Here is a 20,441-nt window from a genome sequence, read left to right on the forward strand (position 1 = left end):
GTCACAGCATCATAGAATTAATCAGGTTGGAAAAGATCTCAAAGATCATCAAGACCAACCACAGCCTAACCATAGTACCCTAACTCTAACAACCCTCTGCTATGTCATATCTCTGAGCACCACATCCAAATGGCTCTTAAACACATCCAGGGATGGTGACTCAACCACCTATCCCCATCTACCAGCGCAGGGAGCTGTGTTCCCAGGGAGTGACAAATCTTATTAAAGATTGAGGCAAAGAAGGCATTAAGTACCTCAGCCTTATCTTCTTTATTTAGACACCTTTGAGTATAGTTTAAAAAAAAAACATTTATTACTAAAAATATTTTCAATACATACAGTACCAGCAACAGGCTATGTGATATTCAACAGGAAAAAAAAAAAAAAAAAAAAAAAAAAACCAGTAATTTTTATCAGTATCCCTCTCCAATTCATCCAACATCAATAACAAATGTATGCAAAACTCGCACACAGTATGACCCATTCACATTAAATTTTAAACATGAAATACATAAAGTTCACTTTATTATTATTTTAAAGCAAAGAAAGCAACAATAAACTTATATCAGTAGCTTGTTCCATACCAACTATTAACCTTTTCAATGCTTATGTAAAGAACCAGACTGACTATGAAATACTCTTTGGTTTCTTCCAACCATACCAGCTCAGCACAGACTTTACCTTCTGAATCTACATAGTCTGCGGTATAGATATGACCCATATAATCATAAAGGTTGGACACTTTGGAAGAGAGTTCCATGCAAACCGGGGCACTGAAACACCAGAAGGGTTTTTGAGTTTCATCCAAGACAGTAACATCCAACATGCAACAGTCCTACAAACAAAAGCAGAAGAGATTACTTTCCTACACCATGGCATGGTAAAATGTTCTATCCCTGATTTTATGGAGAAATACTAAGGTTTCAGCAGACAGCAAGTTTTGGAATGAAGTAAAAAAATTCAAAATATAATCTTTCAATGCCTACTACAAACTAAGGTACTTAGAGATGTCTAACAGAAATCAAATTTGCTTCATACAAGCATCAAAAAACTCTTGCAAAACAGAAGGTAGCACTGTCACCCTAAATCAGACGTTATTTCTTGAAGACTTTTTAAGCCTTTAAAATCTGAGGTTCAAAAACAGGGATAGTCTTTTCAATGTGAGAAATAAACTTAAGTTTAAACTAAAGTGCTCAGCTTCCATGAATGCAGCAATCTTTCCAAAAACACATAACAAAACCACCCTTCAGGCAGCCAACACACACAATTACTCTATTTGCCAGCTATAAAGGAAAGGTCACTTTCACAATGGCTGCAAGTGTCAGTTCCCAAAAAAGTACTGTTTTAATACATTGTTCTCCCCTCCAAATAATTCTTCCTGTTAAAAATTTCTTGAAAATATTTCCTTAGAACGCTACACAATTCTGTCGCTTTCTAAGGCTAAAATCAGGATGCCAGTTCTGGGGCACTTGCAAAGTAAAGGCTTCACATATGTGCCTGAAAAGCACGCAGGTTGAGTATCATTGTTACTATTGTTTGTAACCTATTCTCAGCAGTTCTGAATCATTCAGTGAATCAGCCTGTCTTAATTATGTTGTATATATGCATTACTTCCAGAAGCATCATTTGCTCCAAAAGCATAACACAACAACACATATTCCATGTCAAGAAAATAATTTGGAAGGCTTTATTTCTCAGTACTATATAGCTGTGTTTCTGTTGCTTTAGCAGTTTCTTTAGTGTTATTGTACTTTAAACAAACAATACAGAGCAGATGGCAAGACCTTAAATGATATACAAAGTTTCCTTAAGTTGGTTAATACAGACTATGCTGAAAATACACAATTCAAACTAAATTTGATGATCATTTAATAACTTATATTAGCTATAAATGCACTTGAAACAAAGTAGTCTTACATGAATTTTAGGGAAAGATATGTACTGTAAAGGACTCATCTCCCCTACTGAGATGGCATCAGCAGCATTGAAGTCACTGTTAGTGGACTGAGTTTTTGATCTTACCTGTACAAAATCTGGTAGATATCTTAGACAGTGGTTCTGTGTTTGCAATTGCTACTGAGCTAAAGAGGAGGCTCAGAACATACAGTATCTTCAGAGGACACGGCTTAGAGATGGGAATGATAGGTCAGGCTGGTCCTTGGACTTGATCTCAAAGGTCTTTTGCAGCCTCAATGGTTCTGTAATTCTAAGAATTACTGTTTTCTAATCTGACACCTTACATTTCAAAGGCCAAATGTGAAAAGTAAAAAGTAAGGGGAGACCCTGAACATTGGTAGCTCTTTTTCTCCATGCGCTCTGAAGTAATTCAATAATTTGTTTTCAAAACAAATATCCAGAAGTGCTTTCTTTCTTAGAACATCAGATGAACTTCAAATAAATTCAAAATAGTGTCATATACTGTTCCTGTTGCTGATTTTATTTGGTCTTCACTTGTCTTAAGAGTTTTAGAGACTTTTGTTAAAAGCCAAATTGAATTCTACTCACAGCTACATGTCAACATGAGCAAGCTCTCAGCATAAAATGAGGCATTTTAAAAAGATTGATATTCATTTTTTCCTAAAAGCAAATATTCAGAATAACTTATGTTGTAAATACAAAGGACAGAGTTCTCTGTTTTGTCTGATAGTTAATTCTGCAGACTTTTATGTGATACTTAGAATTTTCATGGAAGAAAAAAAGAATGCTGACAAGCAGCCATAAATCACACCATTTCTTGATACCTGCCTTTTAATCCAGCTGACCCCATTTCCATGACTCAAGAGCTGAATTCTGACTTTGTGAATGCAGGCTGTATTTTCTGCCTGTGTCTGCTGGCATTTCAGTATTCTCCAAAAGTTTCTAACTTCCATTGCACATACATGTTACAACATAACTGATCAGTATTTCCCAGAGGTTCAAAATTTATTGCTCGCAAGGAAAAAAAAGGCACCTGCACATCTGCAGTGCCTTGTTGGTCCAATGCTTCCAAGCAGGGCTAGTTAGACACAGTGCCTTTGGTGTTAAAAGCACTGCAGTCATCAGCAAACATGCATAATGGTTCTATCACGCATTCTATTCTCTAAACCAGAACATTTTACAAAACATCATATTTAGAACGTATATACTTAATTCTATTTTGGAGATGAACCTTTCCAGAAATGAGAAGCATTTCTGACTGACCTTTACAATGCCTTTAAAGGCAGTTGTTTCCCAGGATAAGCCAACTGTCCCAATAAGAGGTATGTGCTTTGTGTTATCCTTTAAGCTTACAACTGTGAGCTTCAAATATCCATTTTCAATGTCACCTGAAAAATATTAATATACATAACATCATACTTCCACAAATAAAACCAAGTGAAATACACTGTAAATATTTTTTCTCCTCTCTCTACTTCCCTCTGTGTCTCTAGTTGCCACCTGCTCACCTATAAGGAAACTCAGACATACACCACCAGCTAACTACCCAGCACATCACAGAGAATTTAAGCCACAGTTCAGAGCTTTTATTCCATGATCCAAAGTAGAAACAGCAGCTAAAAAAAAAAAAAAAAAAAAAAAAAGAGTATACAAATCTGATGGCTACCTAAAGGAGTTATGCAAGATGCAAGGAATACAATTCATGTTTAATATTTCAGTCATGTGCCCCTAGTTCCTCCATCACTGCCTCCCCCTAGAAGTTCAGGTCAATGTGTAGTACATTAAATAAATGATTAAATATCTTCCCTTCATTTTTGTTTACTGTTATTATTTGTCTGCTTCCTGAAAAGCAGGAAACATGGCTACCAAACACAGTACTCCATGTGAGGCCTTGTTAGAGATTAGAAGAGGGGAAGGGTTACCTCCCTCCACCTGCTGGCAATGCTTTGATTAACGCAACCTAGGATACCATTAGCCTTCTTAGCAACAAGGACATATTGCTGGCTTATGTTCAGCTTGGTGCCCACAAGGACACTCAGGTTGTTTTCTGTAAAGCTGCTTTCCAGCTAGGTGGCATCCAGTAAGTACTGATGTCTGGGATCATTCCTCCCCACATGCAAAGCTTCACACTTCTTGAACATCATGAGGAACTTCTACAGCCTCTTGAGGTTCTTCTGGATGGCAGCACAATGACCAGAGAAAATTCTGTCACTCCACGCTAGTTTTCTATCATTAGCAAGCTTCTAAGGAAACACTCTGACTCACTGCTAGATCATTTCTAAAGATATTAAATAAGACTGGAGCCCATACTGATCACTGTGTTGCTCCGCTAGTTACTCAATCCCAGCTAGACTTTGTGCTATGGACTAGCATCCTGTGGGCATGGCCATTTAGCCAGGGCATATCTCCATCACTCCTGGCAATGACATCCATTATCCTTGTAATGAAGTCCTATTAGAGAACTCAAAGAGGAAAAAACAAGCAGAATTCCCTCCCAGGTTCCAGTTCAATGCGAAAAAAGTACGCTAAGTATACCTGAGACCTACCCAAGTGATTCAGTTCCCAACTTCAGTAAATCAAATCCAGTGACAAGATTTCATTCAAGATAAATATTCAGACAGAGTATTAATATACTCCACATATATTCCACAGAGTGAACATTAAGAGCCTGCACTTAAAGATGAGCTTTCATAAAGGAAATGTAAAATAACATCTGTCAACAAGCATTTCTTCAATGGGCTACTCAGTTATCCACAATTCAGATTTAAACAGGAGAGGCCAGACTTCTCATTTATTCAAAACAAATTAAAATTTTAATGGAATAAAGGCAGACTGAAAAAAAAATAAGTAATAGGTAATAGTCTTGTGTGGGTTGGAAGGGACCTTAGAGATCATTGAGTTCAACCCCCGGGATTCGAGCCTCTGTGTAGCAGAGTGGCACTTCTACCACTTGCGCCACAGGGGGGATTCGAACCCAGGGCCTCCGGTGTTGCAACATGGCATTCCTACCACTGCGTCACGGGGGCACACAATATGCCACTAATAAATTAATGAAGCCCAGGATATCACCACTGTTGCACAACATTAATAACATGAAGTACAGCATTGCTAGATAGGCCAATTGGGTAGGGTGTAATTTAGTAATTCCCTGTTGCAGACATGTCTCAACTATGAGCCAAGACAGAAAGAGGCAGCACAGAACTGGATTCTGAATGCTAACCACAGGTGGGTCACTTCATTCAACTTCATAACTTTGTTTTTTTATGTATAAAAGTTCCATCCCAATGCTCATAGCCAGAAGAGAATGTGCTACTAGAAGTTATGAAGAAGCCAAAGTGTTAAGTACACCACCTTCCTCATCCCAGTCAGATAAGAAAGGAAACAAAAGGCAGAGCAAGGAGTATTAAACGTGTCCAGGAGTACATGGAGGAGGCAAGTTAAACGGGGCTCTCTTAAACCTGATCTATCATTTGTTTCATCAGCCCCCTTATAATACTTATAGTTCAGTTTATGCAAGACAGGTTTAGCAGCTGAGCAGTCTTTCAGTCAGTACAGGTTATTGGGCATAAGATTTTCCAAATAAAGGGAATACCAATATAGAGAACATATATCATGTAGTCAAACCTCATGGAAAGAAAGAAATAACTCAATAGTTCATAGGCACTTACAAGTGCCTATGTGGCTAAGTGAGTTTGTTAACCAGCTCTTAATTATAAGTTGTGACTTGATTGTTATTTCTATAAACAATGCTATGCTTCACCGACTCTGGGTGACAACAACATGCCTTACAGTGCTGAAATAATAACTTAAATTCACAGACCAACTTTCAAGGTCAAGTGAAAAAATTCCAAACACACAATGGGATATTTTACAAACAAATCGTACAAGTGCTCTAGCCACAAAAAAATTCACCTCATTACATTTTCAAGGCACAACACTCAAGTGACAATGAACATTAATAAACTAAAAATCTGAAGCTTAGGCTAACATAAGACCACAAAGCTATCCTTGAAAAGTTGAAGCGCTAGGTAAATACATTTCCAGAATGTTTATTTAAAAGCTAGATGCACTATTCATGATATTTGGATGAGTCATATGTAAAAGTTTGTCATGGGTTTCTGAAAACAAGGGAAGTTTTCTAATACATTCAATTTGAAATTTTTTAGCATATTCCCCCCACAGTATCTGTCAACAGCAACATATTAGCAATTCTGTTTTAACATAAGGAAACATAAAATACTAAACAAGAGCCAAAACAGGGTGCTGAAAAAGCCAGCTACTGCAGCACAAGTATGAATAAAAAAAACCAGAACCTGAAGTCACACATAGTCCATCCAGTTGGTTCAATGAAGTGTGATATAACTTTTTTAATTTAATGCTCTGAATTTTGCAGAGAGCTGAACACGAAGCAGCAAGAATGAACATGACATTATTGGATACTAATGAAAAGCAGATAAATAAAGCAATTAGAACAACAACAAAAAAAAACCAGTTATTCTGCAGAATAACAAATGGACATTCCCTGGAAACACAGAAGTGTCTACAGCTTCACAGTGTGAAAAAAGTAAGTAAAACTTTAGCATAACAACTGAAAACTGTTCTGTGCTTCAGGCTGTAAAAGCCACCTTTGGCACATCATCTGGAATACTGTGTCCAGTTCTGGGTTCCCCAGTACAAAAAAGACAGGGATCTCTTGGAAAGAGTCCAGCGGAGGGCCACTGAGATGGTGAAGGGCCTGGAGCATCTTCCCTATGAGGAGAGACTTAGGGAACTGGGTCTGTTTAGCCTTGAGAAAAGAAGGCTGAGAGGGGACTTGATCCAGGTTTATAAATACCTGAGGTGTGGGAGCCATAGTGGTGAGGCTGATCTCTTTTCAGTAGTGCTAGGGGATAGGACTAGGAGTAATGGGATGAAAGTACAGCATAGGAAGTTCCACACAAATGTGCAGAAGAACTTCTTTACAGTGAGGGTGTCAGAGCACTGGAACAGGCTGCCCAGGGAGGTGGTGGAGTCTCCTTCTCTGGAGATATTCAAGACCCACCTGGACGCCTACCTGTGTGACGTGGTCTTGGGAACCTGCTTTGGCAGGGGGGTTGAACTCGGTGATCTCTAGAGGTCCCTTCCAGCCCCTACAATTCTCTGATTCTGTGATCATATTAATAATTTTAACATAAATGTGAATTGGGTAGAATATTTTAAGAAAACACAAGACTTCTCACTATGTTGGAATCCTCATGCTTCAGAGTTACCCCATGCAAACAGAAATGACTGTTGTTAAGCAGAACCTAAAAACAAAGCTCAAGCCATGAAATAGTCTTGGACTAACCTACACTTTCTGAAACACCTCCTTAACCAGAAAGAGCAAAAGGGAACACAACAAATCACTGTGAAGCTGCGTTACAGCAGAGAGCCATAAACTGCCTCACTACATCATTTTCAAACAGAAACTAAGGAGGAAACCAAGCATTTTCCAAAATGAATTACTGCACAACTACATGGAAGAAAACAGATGACGGATGAGCTTATTTGCCTGCACAGCCACAGCTTCAGGCAGGTTGATGTCCTCTGAGAGAGAATGGAGTGACTTTTTCATACAGTTAAAGGACACAAAGTCAAAACAGACAAGAAAATACTAGTGATCATAAAACATCCTCTAACTATCAAAGCTAGATGGCATCAGAACTTCAGCTCCTTTCTTTATAGCTTCTTATAACTTCTAAGTAGCAAAAAAGTGATACCAATAAAGAAGATGTGCCATGCAGTGCTTTATCTTCTGCAGCTGGACAGCTATGAGCCTCAAAATTTCACTGTAGAGAATAAAACACAGCACTTACCTCACAAACAAGCAAACAAAAATTCAGAAAAACAACCACCCACATTCTTTGGCCAATTCATAGAAAAACAACTTATTTTCTTCTAAAGGTATAAAGAGGACTCCTGTCATAACAACATCTCAGTAAGAGTTTCTATTACTGTGTGAATAGAAATTCAGTGACGTTTAATCTTCCTCATGTTTCTTTATTTCAAGCTTGGATCTTTTGGGGAAAATATGAAAACATGTACGTTTCAAATTCAAAGGACTACAACACTGCATGCTACACATGGTCTGAATTTGAGTTCTTCCAACACTGTAAAATTGTCAAGCCTGGTAACAGTGCCCTCTGCTGTCTTCTTTAAACACAGTATTTTTATTAATCACCAGAAGGCTTGTTGGTACTCTCACTAGAAAAACAATAAGAAGTAATAATTAATTCATGGTGTTTTATCCTTAAGATTTATGGAAAACGATTTCAAGCCTGAATAAGTAATTATCTTCTGCATTCTGAATCAATATATTCACTTTGCAGGCTAGGGAAAAGACAAGATTAGACAGGACCTCCTATTTAAAAAAAAAAAAAAAAAAAGTAGAAAAACAATTTTATGCAATAAACAAGCAAGTATTTATATCTTCTGCAGTTTCACTGTTCATGCATTTGTCATTGGAGAGTTCAGTGGACATATTAAGCCATTAATATTTAGTTTTAACAAGTTACAGTATTTACTGACAAACATGCATATATAAAAATACTTAGTATTAACTGTCTCCAAGAAAAACAAACCACAGAATCTGCTGGCATTGCTGTAAGTGAATAGCGTGCAGGATGAAAAAGTAAACAGAAAGAGCCTCTGTCACAATATTAACTTATATTGTGAATGAAAGATGGCAGCAGAAAAGACCTTTGCTGGTAAAGCTTACTCAGGAATGTAGTGGTCACTCCAAGAGGATTCTTAGAGAGCCACTTGTTCCCTGCTGCTGTCAAACAGCTGCGTAGCTTTAGGCAGGGCAGTGCTAAAGCCAAGCCAAAAGAAAAGTTATCCATGAGGTTTTGCAAAACCTTAGTGAATTATTAAGTTGGGTTTTATATTAAGAACCCTATTAAACAAAAAAAGAACTGAAAAATACAATACAGTTTAAAAAAAAAAAAATCAAGGAAAGGTTTTAATGCACACAGACACACACAGAAAGAAAAGAATGGCAGAATGGGCAACCTTGCTGACCTACATAAAAGCTGTAAATCTTCAAGTCCAAAGTCTATCTTATAAACACATTTACACATGCATCCCATCCATATGCCTACAGTTTGCTTGAGAAGAATTCTACAGAAGTATATCTCCAGATTGTCTGAGAAGAAACTCATTGTCACACACAATACAAGAGCAGGCAAGAACATCAACCTGAGCAAAAAGCTGTGCCACTACACTGAGCCAAATGAAAGCATCCTGACCATCAATGTACAGCTCAGGCCCAACGTTATGCTAATATAATAGCAGACAGACTTCACATAGAGCAAGCTTATAAGACCTTATGAAACACCATGCAAATACATAGAAATGCTGCAACAAAAAATTATAGTTTGCTCTAAAAATTAATGCCAGTTTCTTCCCTTAGCAGAGGTAAACTCAATATAAGAGGGAAAGCATAACAGTAGAGATCATTTTATAAACAAACATTACTGTTCTGTGAATTCAACCTTTTCTGCAGAAGAGATTCCTGAACGTTCCGCACATGCAAGCATGCTTTCCGCTGTGCATATCAAGATGTAGGTCGTAGCCATGCAGTCCATATTCTGGGTCAATATCATCCAGCACAGGTTTATGAGGGGGAAGAGAGTACTGACTTTTGAGTATTAAAAAAAAACAAAAACAAAACAGGAACTGAGATTAGCAACAGGGAAGAACTTAACACAAAGTGATGCAATAGATCGACTACACTGAGAGGATAATTTTGGAGAAGTGACGAGAAAAAAAATAAATAAAAATAGAAGATTATATATATATATATACACACACACATATATACATATATATATATTTGTAATCCTTTTGAAAGGCAAACCTCTCCAGTTCATCATATTTCTCTAGTAAGTTTACTAATTAACTGTCCACTCTAGCCAAAGGCAGAAAGAAAATGCAACAGTCAACTTTAAGAGGCATCTGTAACACTCCTAAGTACAGACTTGTTCACATAAGATGAAAAATGCATCATCCTAATTACAAATCTAAAAGTCAATGGGAGATAGAGTTCTCTAGAATATCAGATATTAAACTTGTTTGTGACTACTAAACTGCTGCACACAAGTCATCAGTAGTGCACAAATTCCAGAGCAAATCCTACATAGTGCCCTTTTGCTGTTCAGTGAGATCATATTAAGTCTTACCTTCAGTGACAAAAAAAAGTCATACCAAGTTATAGCAGGCATGTAAGACTACTACTATCATATATGACTGTATCTGAGCAGCAAGCTGAGCAGGTGGGAGAAGGGGAAAATAAATTTCTAAAATAACCTCCTATAGCTAAAAATGTTCCCACCTTTTCAAATCATGGGATGACTAGGGAAGTCATCCTGCCCCTGTACTCGGCATTGGTGAGGCCTCACCTCGAGTACTGTGTTCAGTTTTGGGCACGTCAGCACAAGAAAGACATGGAGGTACTGGAGCAGGTCCAGAGAAGGGCAATGAGGCTCGTGAAGGGCTTGGAGAATTAGCCCTACGAGAAGAGGCAAAGGAAGCTGGGGCTGTTTAGTCTGGGGAAAAGGAGGCTGAGTGGAGACCTTATCACCCTGCTCCAGTACCTGAAAGGTTCTTACAGTGAGAGTGGGGCAGGTCTCTTCTCACAAGTGACAAGTGACAGGACAAGGGGAAATGGCCCCAAGTTGCACCAGGGCAAGTTTAGGTTGGATATTAGGAAGAACTTCTTTACAGAAAGGGTAGTTAAGTACTGGAATAGGCTCCACAGGGAGGTGGTTGAATTGCCATCCCTGGTTGTGTTTAAGAGCCGTTTGGATGTGGTGCTCAGGGATATGATTTAGTGTAGGGTTGTAAGAGTTAGGGTACTGGTTAGGCTGCAGTTGGACTTGATGATCTTCAAGGTCTTTTCCAACCTGTGTAATTCTATGATTCTGTGATTTATAGATATTATACACGTTAAACACAGGAAAAAATAACACTTGATAGGAAATTCAGTCAGCTTTCCAAACACACTGAAAAATACCTTACCAATTTACTAGGATTTTTCTTCTTCCCCCTTACACAACTTAAAATAATTTTCCCACTCCCTAAAATGTCTTCTTTTTCAGGTCTCCTTCAGGGAGAAGGAAATGAAGGTTCTGCCAGTGAAAAGCAAGACAATATTTGGAGGAAGAGAATATTTCTAACTTCCTCAAAATAGCAAGTACTTGTATGATTGAATTATCCCCTAAATAGCATAACAATGGCAACATCTGAGTATAGAAATACTTCTGCATTTTCATACATAATTACCCTAGCTTGTTTCTATTGAACAAGAATGGTCAATTACTGCCTAAATACAAACTCTTATCAGCAACCAATTCTAATTGTAAAACCAAAAGTTTTACTCATAAGGTTATCTTTATTACCCACAAAGGAGGGAGAAAAAAAAGAAGAAAAAACTTACACTGTGGCAGAACCCAAAGCACTTCTCTCAAGAAGCTGATGATAATGAAGACTCGCCATAACAAAAGCAATTTCATTACTTCCCTGCAATGATAATTAAAGTAGCTGCATTTTCATCTGGAAATACTCTTTACAAGGTCTTCCTGAGCATTAAAATTCATTGATAAATACTGCTGCTTATTACTATGTCTTTTATTGTAATAATGGCACCATTTAACACATGAACAAATACCTCCATAACTGCTATTCTTTTCATAAGAGTACGGGATGTATGTAAAAGATCACTGCACTCCTGTTTCATGGGGAAAAGCAAGGAAACTATTCCAAGGCAAAACTTAGCACCAATAATTTGTGAATATTACCTCTCTAGCATCTACTTACCACCTTAAAGAGGATACCTAAGAAGAATTAAACAGACCTTACTCTCAGCTACCGAATACCTAAGCATGAAGCTTTACATGCATAAGAAACTATTTGCAAAGAGGATAAACATCAGTGAGGAATAGAGAGCTATTCAACAGAAAAAAACTGAATTTCAAAGTAAAACCCTAGATGTCTTCACTAGATTGCAAACTCTTGGAAAAACAGTAAGACATACCTTCTACAGGCCTGTACAGCTCAAAGAAAAATTAGAAGTTCATGTTGAGAACTAAGCAGAGACAAAGGCATATATTTATTTTTAGAATTACAGAATACAAAGATTCTCTCAGTATGTTAAGAAAAACACATTTTTAAGTCCTACGCTTGCATTCACATCAATGGTAAAAGTGATCACTGTCAGCAGTCTGTTATAGTCCTGAAAAGCAGTCAGCTATTGTTTTCATCTCTCTGGGTCACCAAATAGAAAATGACACCCCCCACACAAATCAAATTTTTAGCCATACTCATGTTTATAGTTTTAATTTTACACTACAAAAAAGATATTATGAGGGAGATTCATAGTCACAGCATCTCACCATCTTCCTCCTTCCAACTACCAGAAAGCCCACGTAACCTATTTCTGCTAGTCAAGACTGCTAGCATCAACCATTTCAGTTCTGCTGCCATCTATGCCTAAAAACCATGCATTTATATTATGTCAGGCATTTATGACTATTACATTCATCTACAACTAACTGTCTATGGTCACTCTGCCCACATATCAAGCAAGAGCAGCTGTTTAGAAGAACATACTAGAATGTGACAATCAGTTGTTAACAAATTTGTGGAACCTTAGATCTAAACCTTTTCCGGGTGCTAAAATTCTTCTTCCAAGCAAAGGAAAAGGTAACACATCAGCAAAACCACAGGGACAACAATACAGGGACACCAATCTACTAAATAACATCTGAATAGGAAACTGTTGTCTAATTATTGGAGCTTTTCAAAGATTGAGAAAGTCAGTATCAGGCTAGCACAGGTCAGCCAGTTCCAAGATTTCTAGGGAACAGACTCCTTTAAGTAATGGTGAAGCAAGTATTCTTTTTGTGGTTTTAAACAGTTCCTCTGGTAATTGTGTGCATTTGAGATACCAAGAGATCCCAGCAGAAAATAAAAACAGTTCTGAGTGACTGTTCACAGCCTCCCTGAGCAAAGCTCCTTGCCAATGCTAAATAATTAAATCTACCTCAGTGCCATGGCAGAGGGAGCAAGGAATGGCTGCGACTCCTGAACTCAACCCAAGAGAACAATGTTTGAGCCATAGTTCCATAGAATCTTGCTTTAAGCCACTTCAGGAAGACACCTGGGTATATCTATCCACTGCAAAGACTCAGATTCCTTCCAAGCAGGTCTCTGCTTTAGAAGTTTAACCCTGCTCTCTAAAAGATGCTTATCTCTACATACAGCTTACAGAGACTAACCCCTTAATGTAGACACTTCAACTAGACACTGAATATCACAGAGCATCCCCACAAGGGCACTATTTACAGCCTTCCTATTGCTAAGGATGGGATACAATTACCAGGTGATGGAGACCAAAGGAAGCAATTAGCTTCCAAGTTGTCTTGTGGGAGCATATCAATTTGAATGAAAGAAACAGGTTGTGTAGGGAGTGTAGGGGGTGAGAAGCACTGTCACCCTCAAACTCTGCTATTTAAAATGTCTTTGAGGTCTAAAAATTTGACATGCAAAGACTGCAAAAATAAATACAACTGTTCAGTTCAGAAATAAGATTTTTAGAGTAACTAATACATTGATACGAAACAGTTACTTAACTTAGAGGCTTTTTTTGCTTGTAGAGTACAGGTAAGCTTGTGACAACTCTTTAGAATACAGTAAATCATCAAATAATTGTTTCTATCTGTATTTTCCTGCTTTTAGCTTAGACAATACCTTTAAAATCCAAAGTATAAATAAATAAATAAATATTTTAAAAAAACAAACCCAAAACCAAAATGATGCAATAAAACTAAAAGGCAAAATGTTTCTTTACCTTCCACAGGCCTACAACAAGTCCTGGATTCAAACTGAAGAGTTGGACAAGCTTATCAGACCCAACTGCTGCACTGCTTTCAGTCAGGTGAGAAAGATAATACTCAGCAATTAGGGAACGTCGACGAGGACTGTGATAAGAACACCAAGAATGCAGAAACAAGATTATAGACATAATATGGATAGGTTTTCTAGGAAAGAAACAAGTTTACAGAGCTCCTACAGTCTCGTTATCAACAAGTAACAACAATAAAAATGTCAAAAATCCGATGTTAAAACTCACCCATTCTTGCTTGGAGCTGTGCTTTGGTCAGGAAACAGTGATAGAACTCCAAATAATTTTAGGGTTGATAGAACATCCAAGCATGGCCAACTTGTGCCATCCCAAAATATACTAACAGACGTGTCCTTCAATGATAGGTGTGCTGTCTCCATTACATGTTCCTTTTCATTTTTGTCCTTTACAACAATTATCCAGCTCAAGCCAGAGACTCTGTTGTTCAAGGATTGAGAGAGATTGTGTTTAAAAAGAAACAAAAAACCAAAAAAACAGAGGTTCTCAAAGTAACTATGCTTCCAATAGTGTTTCTAAATTTCAATTAATTGCTATTTACTTAGATGATTTATAGGTTATAGTTGCAACTTCACAGCATGATGTGCATTCTATTTTCCCATTTCCTCAGCTTTCCAAAGCTATTAATATTCTGTATATTTTTCTTGAGTAAACACCATTTGTGACAAGGCATTGCTTACTTTATAGCTTTTTGGTTTTTACATGGAAGACCTGTATATGGATCGACAGGTTTAACAAGTTGCATTACTCTAGCTTGGACAGCAGCTATTTGTTTTAAGATGTATTCTCTCTTCCAGTATCCAGGCTTTCGTTCCTCCACAGCAGCACAGCTCAAAGGAGCAGTTTCCATCTGTAGAAGCCCATTTTTCCAAATTCTCCGTTTTGCTGGAAAACGACTGGAATAAATTTTAATCCAGATTCCACTGGGGAAAAAAAAAAAAATAAAGAGAACAGAATACAGAGGAAAAAGCACACAAATTTCACATTAATAGTTATGAGCACTAATCATCAAATCACTTCAGCAATACAATAGAAAGTCCATCTTACACAGGCAGATCTCAGTTATCACTGATTACAATGTTAGCAGAAAAAATCTCAGAGTACACAAATCATAAAGACATCTAACAAGGAAGCACGAATTTGCCTCTGACTGCAGATTACATGCAGCTTTTGCTTCATGGTCTTAAGTACGATATTCACCTCGAAATCTCTTATTGGACACTACCACAATAAACCAAGTCAATCTCTTCAAACTAACTCAAGTGCCAGAATCTGACATGAACTGTCATTCATCATTTGACCACAGTGGCAAAATAGTCTGAGCAAAAGCTAAAAGATCTCCTGGTGCTCTATCTTCTTAGTTCCTGTTATACAATTACCTTCTACCAGTAATAAAACATCATGTGATGCAGTGGTTTTCCTTCCCTTCTATGCTGGGCTTGGGGGTAGGGCAGAAAGAGGGGTCAGGAACATTTCCCTGCCTTAAACAGTTATATTGAAAACATCAGTACCAAGGAATGGAGACATGAAGTGGAGAGCCAAAGGAACAGACAAAAGCCACCAGTCAATCACTAAATCAAATCCTCTGAAAACAAACAAAATAGCTAAAGAAGTCGGACTTCTACAGTTATAAAAAGTTAATTCCGTAAAGCTACTGTCTGCACACCACTAAAGACTGCCTGAGCTAATGACCCAGTGCAGGTGCTCATGAATGCAAACAGAAATAAATGCAAATTTTACAGAAAAAAAATAAACACTTAGCAATAACATTTCAAAGCACTGTATTTTGGTTTTGCCTGATAATTCCCACTAAAGTTAAGAGGGCATGCACAGCTAAAATTGCATGCAACATGTTGTACTGTGAGCTATGCAATACACTTTCATCAGAGGAACTGGCAGTAGGTACTGTTCATCAGTGTTCTGGCATCAGTGAAAATAGATTAGAAAGACTCATAACTCGGGTAAACTCAACTGATGTACAAGTAAGATTAACAGACTTTCCTTACTTATCACTGGCCAGCTGATAGAAGCGCTTATTCACACAAGCAACTTGCAGCAGGGAGATAGCATCCAAATAGGAAAATACCTTAATCAGCATTTCTGATGGCATGCTGGAAAACAGAAGAAACAAACACTGTTAGATTTGTCTGCAAGTTCCAGAAATGGAAATAGCAAAGTACTTTAACACTAAACTGGAGTAAAAAGGGTTCAAAACTCCAGCTTGAGTCCCAAGACCAAACCTCAACTCAAGAATTAATTTGCAGAGTTTGGGTTCTAATTTATCTCTTTTATCTATCATATTTGCCTACAACAGTTCATAACAACCTAATTTTTGCAGCCTAAGTACAAGTGTAACACAGCCTGGAGATAAGACACAACAATTTGTCATTTTAACAAACAGAAACCCTGACCCTTTACAAACGTATCAGCGAACAGCACAGAGTTTATTAAATAATGTTTCTAAAGTATTTTATACTCTCACTTTCTAGAGCATGGTAGTATGATAATATCAAAATCACCAAAGACAACACAAGGCTGAGGGCCATGTCTTTTTTTTCCAGCTGTATCACTCAAAACACCTGCTGATTTATAAGATGTTATTCCATATATATGTAGATTTCAAGCATATAAATATAATAATGCCTGTACTCCGCAGTGCAAAAATTATTTGTACTAAAAGAGAAGCAAGCATGCCAAAACTTGCATGGTTATTTTAGTGAAAGGATTCAAACCATGTCAATTCAAAACAGCTAATGCATTTATTCCAGAGAAAACTTAGAAATAATCTCTTGAAAAGCTACAAATTGTTTAAAATAATATGTTTGATCTAGAATTCTCAACGGTAGTTTCTACACCCACATTACTTTTCCTTTGAAGGAAGCTTTTTCCCCTCACCTTTCATATCAGACTAATAACACAAGGGATTCAAGGGATTGAACTGGTTATGAAATGAAAAACAGAAAAAAGACTAACACAGAAGGCTGCAAAATATATGAAACAAAGGAAGTAATCCTTTATGAAATATATTCTTAGGTGTTTTTGTAGAAACATGAAAGATTTTCAGAGACAAAATAATGAGTGTTTTTAAAAATGCTCTTTTAGTTTCAAGTAAGGAGAGAAACATTTACTTTGGAGCACAACTGCAGCATCTACTTTCCTTCCTCTCAGTCCACTTAACCACTTTGACTCCCCTCATAAAGTTTTACTTCAAAGCTGACTTTTCTTTAGGTAAAACAGTAATATTGTTTTATTTTTAAGGATCATCACACCCCCTGATTTGCAAAGGACTTACTGAAGGCTTTGTATGACTGGGAAAATGCAGCTTGATATAATTTGGAAGACCTACATACTTCATGGGAACCTGGAAAGGAATGTGAAGTAGAACCATGCCAGAAAATATCAGAATGTCAACACAGGATCACAAAGAAGGTCAGGAAAGCAAATCTTTTCAACACTGAACATCTGACATGGAAAGGTCCAGTGCATGAACTTCATAACTTTAAGATGGTTTATAGCCTGTAAGCACACTTCCTCTCTTAAGCTGAAGATATACTTACTTCTCAATGCACACACTAGATTTTGAATTTACAGCAGGTGTCCAACACAGACTCTCAGCATTTACAGTTCCTGAATATTTCCTAGATCCAGCAGCAAACCTCCGTGACATATTCCTATAAAGTAAAAAGCTGTTAGTCACATCATTATACAATGAAGAAATATGCATATTGGGCACACACATCTCAGCTGTGGCAAGATAGAATGCATCACATGGTAACTCATTATTATCAGATAATCTGAACAATTATCACCAAGTTAAAATGCCTGACATCAGGAAGATGGCAGATTTAAACTCTCTCCTCTGATTAATCTCTTATAGTAGTCAGATAGGAATGAAAAGTGTCACACCATCAAATGCATTTGGATTTGGTTGAAATCTATTAGACAGCTGCATCACCGTTGGCACCAGAATCAGGCTCCAGACAGACACACGTACACTACATCAAACTCACTGTGTCAATCATCTGGTTTGCAACATTATTTTACAGATGTTTCAAAACCATACAGCTTTCCTAAGCTATTAAAAGATATCCAATTGAACAATACTTTGAGATTTTTCTCAAAAACTATCAAGGCTCAAAAAAAGAGTTCCCTTGACTGTATAACAGAACCATATTTGAAACAGAACTATGCTCTCATTTCAGGTTTCCCCCTGCTAAAACACTAGTAACACTGCAGGCGATAGTTCAACAGAAGGTACCAGTGGTTTTATTGCTCAGTAATACAAAATAATTTAGACACAAATTACTTTCTTTTAATAATTAAAAAAAAAGCAATTTTGCCTACATCTAACACAAAACCTTACAAACAAACTGGCAACACATTTTTCCTAGTTTTCTGGTAGAATGACCTTCATAAGTCACAGTCAGAATACCTTCAAATCTCTGCATATTTCTATATGGAATTGTTAGAAATATAACACAAAAACATACATATTTCAGTTTGGATGTCAAACTTTAATAAATTGGCAACATCAATAGCAACAAAAAAGTAACCAGATGTCAAATACACCCTGAAGGTCAAGTAAATGTTTCACGGATGCACGTTATTATTATCAAGTACATTTAGAGAATGAGATTAAGTACCAGTCTGAATCAGTTTGTAACAAACTGCACTATTCGAGAGCCATTAAAAGGATTTAAAGCCAAATTCCGTTCAACAGCAGCTGAATTCCCTCTCTACCAATAGGGACACTCTACCCTAGAGGCACAACAACCTCAACTGCTGTTCCATTAGCTTTCAATTTGTAGAACTCAGTTTTGTATCAGTATTTTTCACTTGTATACCCTGTAGTACTTGCAACGTGAACACTGCCCTTTATTGCTTTGCAGCTGGCCAGGGAACAAACCTACTTCAGAAAACATAGAGGAAGCTGAGAGTAGTGACAACACCCATTTACCTCTCCAAGTGTAGCACTATACCTATAGACCACCTGTATACCTATACACCAATGATAGCACACCAACACTAGCAATACTCTAACTCCTGCTTTGCTCCTCAGCTAACTACTCCAAAGGCTTCTTGAAAGGTGGGCATTATCCCTTCTGTTTACAGGTTAAAAAGGGGAGGAATTAAACAGCTCTTAAGCTCCAGACTACACAACAGCGTTGGTAGAAATGTCTTCTCAACCCTGCTTCTGAACCTGTACCAGACGGGATACACTCAGCACAAACTCCGCAGAGAAAGCCTCCCATCTATTTCACAAGTTCCAACACGCACATTTGCCACAAGGTCCCTTAGGCACCTTGCAGACAGCATTTCCAACGGGAACAACGGCAAGGACAACGACCCAGGCCGCTGCGGACGCTTCAAGAAGTGCCAGGGGCAGCTCTGGGGGAGCAAACAACTCTCGGTGGCCTCTCCTCAGACAGAGTAGGGAAGCCATTACCTGAGCCCGGCAGCCCGGCCGGACGGAGAAGCAGCAGCCGGGTTAAAGGAACACTGCGGCCCAAGCCCGGCCGGAACAGGAGCTGCTTTGCGGCCGGACCGCGGCAGAGTACTGCCGCGGGGTGCCGCCATGGCAGCCGGTTGGCATGGTGCAGGGTGGGGAGAGCCGCACCCCGAGGCGGGGTAGGGCGGAGCCATTAGCGGCTACACCTCGTACAGAGTTGGCAGTCTGTGGAGAGGGACCTGATGGATGAGAAGCTGTACATGAGCCAGCAGCGTGCACTTGTAGCCCAGAATGCCAACTGTATCCTGGGCTGCATCAACAGAGGGGTGGCAGCAGGGAGAGGGAGGGGATTGTCCCCCTCTGCTCTGCCCTCATGAGCCCCCATCTGGAGTTCTGTGTCTCTGGGTGTGGTGCCCCAAGCACAGGGAAGGTACTATTGCAGCAGGTCCAGAGGAGGGCTGTGATCAGAGTGCTGGGGCATCTCTCTTGTGAAGAAGGGCTGAGAGAGTTTGGCTTGTTTAGCTTGGAGAACAGAAGGCTCTGGGGAGACCTCATTGTGGCCTTCCAGTACTTGAGAGGAGCTTAAAGACAGGAAGGGTACTGACTTTTCACAAGGGTTAATAGTAACAGGATTAGGGGGAATGGCTTTTCACTACGAGAGCAGTGACTTAGATGTCAGGAAGAATATCGGAGGCGGTGAGGCCCTGCCACGGGCTGCCCATAGAAGCTGTGGTGCCCCATCCCTGGAGGTGCTCAGAGCCAGGTTGGATGGGGCACTGGGCAGCTGAGCTGCTGAGGGGCAGCCCTGCCCATGGCACGGGGTGGGGATGGGTGGGCTTTGAGCATCCTTCCAACCCACGCCATCCTGTGATTCTGTTTACTGGCTGAAATACCAAATACATCGCTCCCAAATTTGTGCCCACACACGCAAGACATTCTAGTACCTGTCTCGCAGGCGCTAACACGGAAAAGAGAGCTCAGGCGGCCAGGCACACAAGCAGCACCCAGCCAACAGGCTACAGAGCACGGCGGCGTTAGCGGCAGGCTCCGCCCCGGGGCGGGCAGGGCGCTGGGCATGGCGGGCGCTGTAGTTCCTTCCTTGCAGCCCTGTCCTGTAGCGGGTGTAGGAGGGAGGGT

General features: G+C 38.9%; 1 protein-coding gene across 7 annotated transcripts; it reads right to left on the minus strand.

The window, feature by feature from the left end:
- Positions 1–251: 251 nt before the first annotated feature.
- FBXO15 (F-box protein 15) lies at positions 252–20,346 on the minus strand. 7 transcript variants are annotated; one of them, XM_015855172.3, is made up of 10 exons: positions 20,249–20,346; positions 17,413–17,526; positions 15,862–15,966; positions 14,536–14,778; positions 14,066–14,275; positions 13,784–13,913; positions 11,372–11,454; positions 9,429–9,574; positions 3,181–3,305; positions 252–835 (listed from the first exon to the last, which is right to left on the minus strand). In XM_015855172.3, exons 2-10 carry the CDS (start codon positions 17,520–17,522, stop codon positions 566–568), a joined length of 1,422 nt encoding a protein of 473 aa, XP_015710658.2. In that variant the 5' UTR covers positions 17,523–17,526; positions 20,249–20,346; the 3' UTR covers positions 252–565. The 7 variants fall into 7 exon arrangements, 4 of the variants coding, with proteins under 4 accessions (XP_015710658.2, XP_015710655.2, XP_085395906.1 ...); XM_015855169.3 differs by lacking the exon at positions 20,249–20,346 and adding an exon at positions 19,302–19,475; XR_014943437.1 differs by lacking the exons at positions 11,372–11,454; positions 20,249–20,346 and adding an exon at positions 19,302–19,469.
- Positions 20,347–20,441: the final 95 nt, after the last annotated feature.

This window comes from Coturnix japonica, chromosome 2 (assembly GCF_054131305.1).
Source record: "Coturnix japonica strain WE chromosome 2, WE-NBRP24, whole genome shotgun sequence".
Lineage (NCBI taxonomy): Eukaryota > Metazoa > Chordata > Aves > Galliformes > Phasianidae > Coturnix > Coturnix japonica.

Bases quoted from the DNA above. Each gene is read 5' to 3' on its own strand.
- FBXO15 (XM_015855169.3), bottom strand. From the start codon at position 19,432: ATGGCGGCACCCCGCGGCAGTACTCTGCCGCGGTCCGGCCGCAAAGCA. The intron at 14,779-15,861 runs GTAAGGAAAGTC...TTTTTTCCCCAG, and splicing joins TATCAGCTGGCCAGTGATAA to TGGAATCTGGATTAAAATTT. The intron at 3,306-9,428 runs GTTGAATTCACA...AATATTTTTCAG, and splicing joins GAATCTCTTCTGCAGAAAAG to GTGACATTGAAAATGGATAT.